This window comes from Vicugna pacos, chromosome 19 (genome assembly GCF_048564905.1).
Source record: "Vicugna pacos chromosome 19, VicPac4, whole genome shotgun sequence".
NCBI classification, from domain to species: Eukaryota; Metazoa; Chordata; class Mammalia; order Artiodactyla; family Camelidae; genus Vicugna; species Vicugna pacos.
Window position 1 is genome coordinate 28,494,560 of NC_133005.1, and position 9,616 is coordinate 28,504,175.

Genomic DNA, 9,616 nt, shown 5'->3' on the forward strand with positions numbered 1-9,616 from the left:
CTGCAGAACAGAGCCCAGAGTGAAGGTATGGCCCTGGGCGTCCGCTGGGCTGCCCTTTCTTGAATGGGGCTTCTGAACCCACCTCCATGCCCAGCTCACAATGCCCGGGGCACCTACGGGCCTCAGACAGGGGTTGGGGGGTGAGATCCCTTGGTCGCTGCATGACCTGGGGCAAGTCATTTTGCTTCTGTGAGCCTGTCTCTCCTCCCTAAACAGGCGTAACGAGAGTCCTGACGTCATGAGGTTTGGCGGAGGAGGCTGGGGCACGGAGCTGTACGGAGCGGGCCTCACTCAATCCACTTGGAGGTCTCTTCCGCCCCACTCCCCCACCCTAGTGGTTCCCACGGGTGGGTCCTGCCCATCTCCCCACACCGCCCATAGATGAAGCGCAGCTCACCTGGGCACCAGGTGTTGAAGAGCAGGGTGAAGTGACCTAGCACGAAGCTGGAGCCCTGGTAGCCGGTGGAGGCCTCCAGGCTGAGACGGTACAGACCGATGGGGGCATTGGCTGGGGTGCTGAGCTGCAGCGAGAGGGCACCGTCTTGCTGGTCCACCACCGCGGCCGCCCAGGCACCCTCTTCTACAGCATCAGACAGCCCGAAGCGGGCCTTGGTCCCGGCCTCCTCGCTGGGGGCTGGGCCTGCAGAGGGAGCAAGCAGGGGCTGTGAGTCAGGGTGGTGAGGGAGGGTGAGAGCCAGGGCTGGCAGGGGCAGAGCACACACCCGGAGGGTCCCCTCGGCCTGGGTTTGAGGCTTCGTTCTGCCACTGCCCATTGAGGGAACATTGATGAGAGCTTTCAACTCTCTGAGCCTCAGCTTTCTCATCTGTAAAATGGGAATCAGGGTGGTTTTGTGGGAATGCACAAAAAACTGCAGGCATGCAGCACGTCTTCAGTCTCCTGGGAGAGTCGTCCTGGGAGGAGGAACAGCGTGGCCTGGGGCAGGGTCACTGTCACACTGCTTTGGACTGGAGTGACTTTGGCCAAAACCATCCTCCTCTCTCGGCTCAGTCTTCCCATCTGTAGCATGGACAGGAATTAGGCAAGACACTCCCCAAGGGTCCTCTTTTCAGCCTAAATCCTTTACCTGTTAGTATCCTCCACCTGTTAGTATCCTCCTTTCCCTCTCAGTAAAAGAAGCCCAGACTCTGAGTAAAATGGGAACTTGGTCCTCTGATGTCCAGTAGGGCCCTTCTGAAAGCCCGCATGCTGTTGGCTAGCAGAGATGCTGAACAACGCAGGTCTAGGTGTCTGTCTCTCCAGGCCCCCTCCAACATTTGACCTGGGTATCTCCATCGGCAGCTCCAGTGAGATGGTCTGAACCATCTATCACCTCCCTACAGCCTTTTACACTTCACTGGCGTGGCACTTCCCGCTTCCCTCAAGACCCCTTATACAGGAGGGAAAAGTGAGGCTCCGAGAGAAGGGCTCTCCCAGAATCTCCCAGGGATCTGTGGCAAAGCTAGCATCTGAGTCCAGGTCTCTAGGCTTCGGCTGTCCCCACAGTGCATCTCATTCCCAAAGAGGATGCTCCCTAGCAGGGGTCTCAGGGCTCGGTGTGCTGAAAGCCAGCCCTGAACTGGCTCCTTTTCAGGTGGAGGGGAGGGCCCAGCCCATGCAGGCAGGACTGAGTCATGGGGAAGGCATGGGTGGGGGCTGGTCACTCTTTCTGGACTGGGCGGCGGAGAGAAGAAACAGAACCTTCTCTGCTTGGCTGGGCGGCTGCCCGGGAGGGCTTATGTTTACTCTTCCATCTCCCTCCCTGCAGCTCTGCCCGCCCACTGCTGACAATATGGGGGCCTGCTCACTGAGGGGCTACCTGCCAGCCCCACCCACACCCACACCCAGGCCCAAATATAACCATGAACTAACAGGCATGACACAGGCTTCTGGGGCCCTGTCTGGGTGCCAGGAGACAGCTGTAAGCCTTTAAACACTGTCTTCCAGAGTCAGTATTTCGAGGAGTTGGACAGCACTGGGGCCCAAGAACCAGCCTGGGTCCAGCTCCTCCACTCAGGCCCTGGGAGATGTGTGACCCGGGCTAAGTCCCCAGGCCTCTCTGATCTGCAGCTTTCTCATCAAAGAAGAAAATAGGCTTAGATCACATGCCTGGAAAGGTCTGATTCTGGGTCCAAAACTGGCTCTGTGACCCTGGACAAGCTATTTGGCTTCTCTGTGCCTCAGTTTCCTCATGTGTAGAATGGAATTGATTGTAGTCCCTCCTCATAAGGTTATCTTGAGGCTTAAAGAAGGTGAGGCTTGTAAAGCACATTACAAAGTGCCCGGCACGTTGTAAGTGCTCAGTAAATGATAGTGACTGTTCATTACTGTCATGACCACCTCCTAATGCTGTTCAGAGGAATTAGTGAGAGTTCACAGAAAACATTTCAGTGACAAGGACATCGTAATTATGCAGCGAACATGCGCTATCCTCAGTGTCATCAAAAAGGACCATCACAAATCAGAATTCTCAGGGGGGTGGTATAGCTCAGTGGTAGAGCATGTGCTTAGTATGCACGAGGTCCTGGGTTCTATCCCCAGTACCTCCATCAAAAAAAAAAAAAATCAGAATTCTCAGGCCAAATAACAGGTTTTGAGGACTGGAGTGAAATGTAGAAATTGTCTAGTTCAACTGAATCACTTCACAGATATGGAAACTGAGGGCAAGAGGGGTAAAGTTGGGGTGACCGGTATGTCCCAGTTTTCCTAGGACAGTCCTATTTTATGCCTATGGTCCCAGCATAATTCTTAACAGCACCCTTTTCATTCTCAGAAAAGACTATTTGGATGATCAATGATCTGGTCACCATAGTAACAGCCTGGGCCAGGTCCCATAGCCACTGTCACTGTTGACACACCACCCTCGGGGGTAGGTGAGGAAACACATTTCCCTTTCTCTCTGTCCCGGGGCAGCTGTGTATACACACACACACACACACACACACACATACATACACACACACACACACACACAAACCTTTCTTCTGAGGGGTCCTGATGGGTAGAATGAGGACAGGCTGTTCCCCTGGCCCCACCACTGCTCACGTAAGCTGGTTTAGAAAGTTCCTTGGCTGTGATTCCACACGGTACTCTTTGTGGGGCCAGAGGCATCGCAGAGACCCCTCTAAGACCTAAATGACCCTGGAGATCTGAGGGGTCCTGGCCACTATCCCGACGACAGCAGTGAGGGGCCAGGTGGGGTGGATGAGGGGAACCTTCCAAGGTTAAGCCCTCTATTAGCTGTATAAGGGCTCTTTTCACCGCTTCAGGCTGACCTCACTCTCACCCCACCCACCCTCCAAACCCTCGCCCCCCTTGGGGGAAGCGGAGCTTTATTCCATAACAAGGAGGGTGCTTGTCTGCTGTGGCCTGTACCCCACAACAGAGCCTGTCCAGTCTCCAACTGCCTGGGTAAAATGCACAGCATCCGGATAGGGCTGGGGCCAGGCCATTCGGTGAGTGACCTTTGCCAGCTCTCTCCCCTCTCTGGGCCTCAGTTTCCCTGAAGAGATAGGACAGGCTGACTGTAAGCTAGAATGTCCCGACAAGAGCAGTATGCTCAGGCCAGGCCCAGGGCTGGAGGCTGACCCAAGCCAGGCCTTGAGTGGGGGAAGCCTGGCTTCCTGGTATTGTCCCTTAGCTTCCCCAGCCTGCGGGAAGGTCTTGGTAACTCAGGGAAGCCGTGTGCACCCAGAGATACAGTGCCTTCCGTGGCTGCCCTGGGGGCTGTGGGAGTCACCCGGGCAGTTGGCAATGGTTTGAGATAAGTCGGTCGGAGACTGGAGAACAGAGATTAGTTGCTGCCCACTTCCCTTGCAGCCTCAACCCTGAACTTGGGGCCTTATTACCTACTGCCAGGCGGCCTAGACAAATGGAGAAGAAGGGGGGACACCCTGAGCATGAAAGAAGGAAAAAGAAGGTGGGAAATCCCAAGCTGCCCAGGCCAGCAGCTCATCTACCACCCATTTCACGGAGGAACAAACTGAGGCCCAGCAGGTGGTAAAGAGATAAATGTCCCTGCTGTCAGGTCAAAGCACCAGAAAACCTCAACTCTGGGGTCAGGGTTTGAATCTTGCCATGTCCCTAACTCACTGTGTGACCTAGGCAAGTAACTTGACCATTCCGCACCTCAGTGCTCCCATCTGTAAAATGGGGGCTTATTATGCCTCTACAACAGCAAGATTCAGAATGAGCTTGCACACAGTAGGTGCTCAAAGACATTGTAATTTTCTTCAGCCCAAGCCTGGCTCTTCTCAGGGTACCACACCCAGCCCTTCACTGCCATGGATCCAGCCTTCCACTTTACAGAGGGGGAAACTGAGGCTGGAAAGATTAGAGACTTGCTGGAGGCCCTTCAGGGACCACAGGGGTGCTGGGTATGTGTTGGGGGGGTGCCCCGGCTAGTAGGTGTGCCCCTGCCTGAAGGGAAGAGGTGGGGAGGAGAGGGATGGAGGGGATATCCGGGGCCAGTCTGCAGGCTCTGTGATAAGCCTTATCAAACGGCTTCCCAGGTAAATACGGACCTCAGCCCGCTCGCTGCTCTCTCTGACCTCGCAGCCCTCAGAAAGAGCTGGCCTTTCCCACCCTCGGGCCAGAGTCCCAGCCAGGTGGCCCCTCACTGACCTCAAGGGAGTGGTTCCCACCAGAAGCCAAACCCAGAGATTTGGCATTCAAGGCCACTTTCCTGAGAATGGCAAACAAAGAAGATGAGATTTTGGACATCTAGGGATGGGATGGCTGGGGCCTCATTGTCCCTCCTCCATCACTGGAGTCCCTGGAACAAGACCAGCAACAGCTGCTCACGTTGGCCGGGCACTCTCCCGTGTCAGGCCCTTCTCACCTAACAACTCTGAGCCAGGAGTGCCTTAGCTCAGAAAGGCTAAGCAACTTGTCTAAGGTCACACAGCGGGTATGCAGTCTGGTCCACACCAGAACCCAGGTGCATCTGTCCAGCCCCTGAACCTGAGGCAGCCTCCCAAGGCTTAGAGAAGGAACCATGGGAACACAAAACTGCCCACTCAGAGGGCTGGAGCCAGCTGAGTTCTCTCTGCCACCCAGACCCCATTTGGGTCTGATCCCAGAGGACTTCTCAGGTTGTGTGGGCCTGGGGAAGCAGCTGTTGATAAGAACTGTAAAGTTGTTTTGATGTGGGAAAGGGCGGGCAGGGTCTTGATGCATCTGCGAGGAAGGAAACTTCCCCCAGCCCTGGTGCTAACAGGTTGTCAGAAACCCAGGTGTCCAGGAGCACAGCCGTGTCTACAAAGCTGAGTGGCCCACGGTGACATCACTCCACTTCCTGGGCCTCAGGTTCCTCATCTGTAACATGGGGTAGTGACTACTGGGAATCTCTCAGGGGACAAAGAGGAATGGCGTCCCCTGTCCCATGGTCCATCAGGGGACCATGAAATCACAGAACAGGGAGGTCGAGAGGAGGGAGGCGGGGGAGGGACTCACCGGTCACAGCACTGAAGGTGAGGCTGTCCACGCTGGCCTCGTAGCTCCGGCCCTCGAAGTGCAGCGTCAGCCGGAAGAGCTGGCCACGCCGCACCACCAGCCTCTCCCTGCACAGTTCAGCTGTGTGGTGATCACGGCCATTGGCCTCTAGCTCCAGGTCGCATCTCTCCAGAACCAGATCTGTGGGGACAGTGAGGGGCTTGAGCTGTGGTCCATCCCTCAGCCAGCTGTGAGCCCTGGGATCCCTGAACTTGGGGCGTCAGGGCCTCCTGGGAGCCAGTCCTTCCAATACCCACCTGCCAGGTCACCCAGGGGCTGATGGCCTGACTCAATCACGGGTGGTGCACTGCTGCCTCTCAGCCGTGGGACCTCGGGCAGCTCACTTCCCCCATCTGTATCCACAGGTAGGGGACAGCAGGACCCACCTCGCAGGGCTGTGGTGAGTTATTTAGCCCCATGTCTCGTGCATAATAAATGCTCACTAAACACAAGCTAGGCTGTCATGACTGACTTTGCCTTGTACATTCAATTTCCAATTTCCAGGAAATGCAGAGGACTGAGGAACACATTAAACACAGAACCAGGATGTGATCAACGACATTCCTACTCTGGGAAACTCTAGGTCAAGCATTTGGTTCTTTTAACCAGTAAATTGCAAGAAAAAAAATTGAAAAAAAAAAAGCTGAAGGGAGAACCTAGAGACTAAGAGAAACCGAAGAGACATTTCAGCCCACAGAGCTGTGTGAGCCTTATTTGGATTCTGATTTTAAAAACTATTTTAAACATTTACTACATGCACGAGACCATGGGAAATTTGAAGACTGATGGAATAATGGTGATACTGAGGACTTTTTAATTTGTTTATGTCTAAAAAAAAGACCATCTCTTTGGAGAGATACATTGAAATATTTACAGATGAAATGAGGCGATGTCTGGGATTTGCTCCCAAATAGTGGGTAGGGGGTAGTGAGAGGGGCAGGAGGCAGCAGTAAGCGTATGCTGGTGGTGGTCGGGACTGGGTGATGAAAACATAGGCATTTATTATACTATTCTCTCTATTTTATGTATGTTCAGTATTCTCCATAATAAAGGTTTTTCAAGTGACAGGGGTTTTGGAGTCTTCTGGATTTTAGTTCTGCTGTGCTGCTGTGTGATCCTGGGTAGGTGTCTCTCCCTCTCTGTGCCTCCTTTTTTGAAGCTTCAAAGGGCGGCTGTAAGGGCTTAGGAGAGGACACCCTGTCCTCAGGGCCTAACAGGGTGAGAGTTTGATATGGGAAAGTTCTCTTTATAGTTTCAGAGGGAGCTGAAGACCAAGGCAGGAGTGGGGGCGAAGGGAGAGTGAGGGTTTAAGGGAAGCACAAATCTCATAAAACTTGGCAAGCTCAATCTGACCTACTCAAGGTCAAGATTAGTGGGACTGTATGGTAGGAGGAGCGGGCAAGGCAGACTCTCAGAGTTGTAGGAACTGTGAGAGTATGTGGTTCCCCTGAGGCCCAGGGGCAGGGACTTGCCAAAGTCACCCAGCAAGTAGGTCCTTTCATGGGGACATCCATGCAGGTCTCCTACCTCCTACATGGAACATCTCCCAAATGAGGGGCAAATACATTGCCTAGTGTCTGCCGAGGGCATCTGTGTGGATTATCTCTGCCAAACCTCACAACTACCCCACTTACACAGCTACTCTCGCTATCACCGTTTTGTAGAAAGACAGCACGCAGCCCCGTGTCTCACAGCCAGCGCCAGCCACGGCTTTGGGGTTTGACTCCAGGGCTGCAGACGCTGGAGCCCACACTGGACACCACCTCATTCACAGTTCAGGATTTGTTCTCCATCCCCTGCCTCCTCCTCCACTCCTCCCACCGCCCCCCGCCCAAGTCCTTTGTTGTTTCAAGCCTGGAAGGAGACATGGGGGAAGTTGAGGGATTGCAGGGGAGACCTCCACTAGCCACAAGGAAGAACTTCCTGCTGACCTACTGGGGTGAAAAAACAGTTTGGGGAAACTTCAACTCCAGAGAGCTCAGGCAGGAAAGAGGCCACCGTTGTCCCTCTGGGAGACCTTAGAGAGACGGTCAGTTCCTGCTCTGGGACAGATGGGGCACTTTCTCATGCTATTGTCTAAAAAAGGATTTCCAGAAATCTTGCCCAACCCTGGAGGTACACAAATACTGGGGTCTAGGATCATCGGATTTCTGCACTGAGAAAGGACCCGAGGTCTTCCAGGCCACTGGGACCCTTGTAGGAAGTAGCCACTCTGGCAGTGGGGCAGGGGGTTTATCATAACTGGCATCTCCAGGGTCCTCCAGCCCTACTGAGCCCCACTCTTGGGGATAGGGGTGGGAAACTGCATGGGGCACAAGTGGCCACCTAGGTGACAAGTCACAGCCAGCCTTGAGCTGGTTTTTGATCGCATGTGTTGGGGCACTGGGTCCCAGAGAGGGACAAATGTGGCCTGAGTTCACACAGCAGGCAGGCAGGGCCATGGTCCCCCTTTCTCGTTCCTGCTCCACCTGCTGCATATCCCCGTCCACATTCCCTCTGTCCACTGTCCTTCCTCAGGGGTGTGTGTTGCAGGGGCCATCTCTAAATGGACTTGACCCAAAAGTCAGCCAGGATGCTGAGTCCAGAAGCGTTAGTGCAGAGCATCCCCCATCACAGAAATTCCTCCTCCCGGATGGTATCCCTGCCCGTGTGTGTGTGTGTGTGTGTGTGTGTGTGTGTGTGTGTGTGTGTGTGTATAGGGGGCAAGTAGGAAATGAATTCAGCCCTTCTCCCCTCCTCACAGCCCTCACAGATGTACCAAGGGCTGGCTTGATTGTCCATGTTTTACAGGAGGGGAAACTGACACTCAACAAGCCAACAAGGACTAGGGTTGCAGAACTCGAGGGCAGGGAGGGACCTAGAAGAACAAGCCTGCTCTCAGCCCACTCCCCCATAAGATGCTAGAAGCTCCTCTTCGACCCCTACAGCCAAGGAATCAGACAGACTTGGTGTACACAGCACCAGGGACAAACCAAAGCTAAGTATCTGAGGCCAGGCCGGCACCCTCTGCACAGCTTCACTTGGGGCACTCAGCAGGGAGCTGGCCCCCAGTCACTGACTGAGGAAGAGGTGACAGTGGTCCACTAACACGGTGCCTTACAATAATGACACACCTTTGTGTTTCATTGCCTCATCTGATCCAGGGAGTCAGGGGTTAATCATTGTGCCCTGAGGTTAGGGAAACTGAGGCCCCAGGCAGAACCAACACCCGGAGCCAGAGACCTCTCACCCAGCCCAACCATCTTTCTGTGCTCCAAACTGGGGACTTGGGGATTGGGTCCCAGCCCAGTCCTGACCCCCAGTGCACCAGTGGGACCACTGAAACCAGGGAGGGATGGCCAGACACGGGACCCTCTAAGCGGCAGTGGCGCTGACTCTGATACTCACCCTCGGCCATGGTCAGGTGGTGGCTGTACTCCTCAGACTGGTGGCAGGATCCTCCAAGTGCGGAACTGCTGGCAGCCGGCAATGCAGAAGCCGAGAGCCACGAGAACTTATAGCTTGTTTAGGGGCGGGCCAGGGGCGGGGCCTCATGGGAAGGCGGGGAACTGGTGAGACCAGCATTGCCCAGTCCGGGGCAGCTCGCTGAGGCGCAGCCCGGGGGGCAGGAGCCCAAGGGAGGAAGAGGCGGCTAGGTAAGGGCGCCCCCTGGGGGAGCAGACAGAGCGCAGGGCTGGGACAGCAGCCACAGAACGCACAGACCAGGATACCCAGACACACCTGGATACACAGAGTTGGATCTTGGGTAACAGAGACACCTGGACACAGAAACACACACACAATTGCACCAGGACACACAGGCGTAATTGGATACATAGATGTGGAGCCATAGTCAGGTCAGACCTGGGAGACAGAAGACACACGCACGCACACACACACGGAAACAGATACACATGGAGCAGACATAGACACACAACCAGAAACACAGACACACTTTGACAGATACAGGAGATAAACCTGGACACAGAGACATGGTGACATGGACACAAAATCAGATTAAAATCAGAGACGTTCCAGTACATAGACACAACCAGCCATACACGGACAGGTACCACCAAAAGCCACATACAAATAAGCAGGTATCCAGATGCACACAGCTCACAGACACACACAGACAACACATCC

The 9,616-nt window shown here is 54.5% G+C and overlaps 1 protein-coding gene and 1 non-coding gene across 2 annotated transcripts in view; one reads left to right on the plus strand and one right to left on the minus strand.

Annotated features, from left to right (window-relative positions):
* The window catches only part of TGM2 (transglutaminase 2), a 32,927-nt gene extending 23,935 nt beyond the window's left edge, over positions 1-8,992 (minus strand). The window contains exons 1-3 of the mRNA XM_006202552.4: positions 8,879-8,992; positions 5,453-5,632; positions 398-640 (exon numbers count right to left, since the gene is read on the minus strand). Of these exons, the coding sequence (XP_006202614.1) occupies positions 398-640; positions 5,453-5,632; positions 8,879-8,888 (433 nt within the window). The 5' untranslated portion in view covers positions 8,889-8,992. The remainder of the gene's footprint in view (positions 1-397; positions 641-5,452; positions 5,633-8,878) is intronic.
* Positions 2,476-2,547, plus strand: TRNAT-AGU (transfer RNA threonine (anticodon AGU)). The gene has a single exon. It is a non-coding gene; the product is annotated as a tRNA-Thr (tRNA).
* Positions 8,993-9,616: the final 624 nt, after the last annotated feature.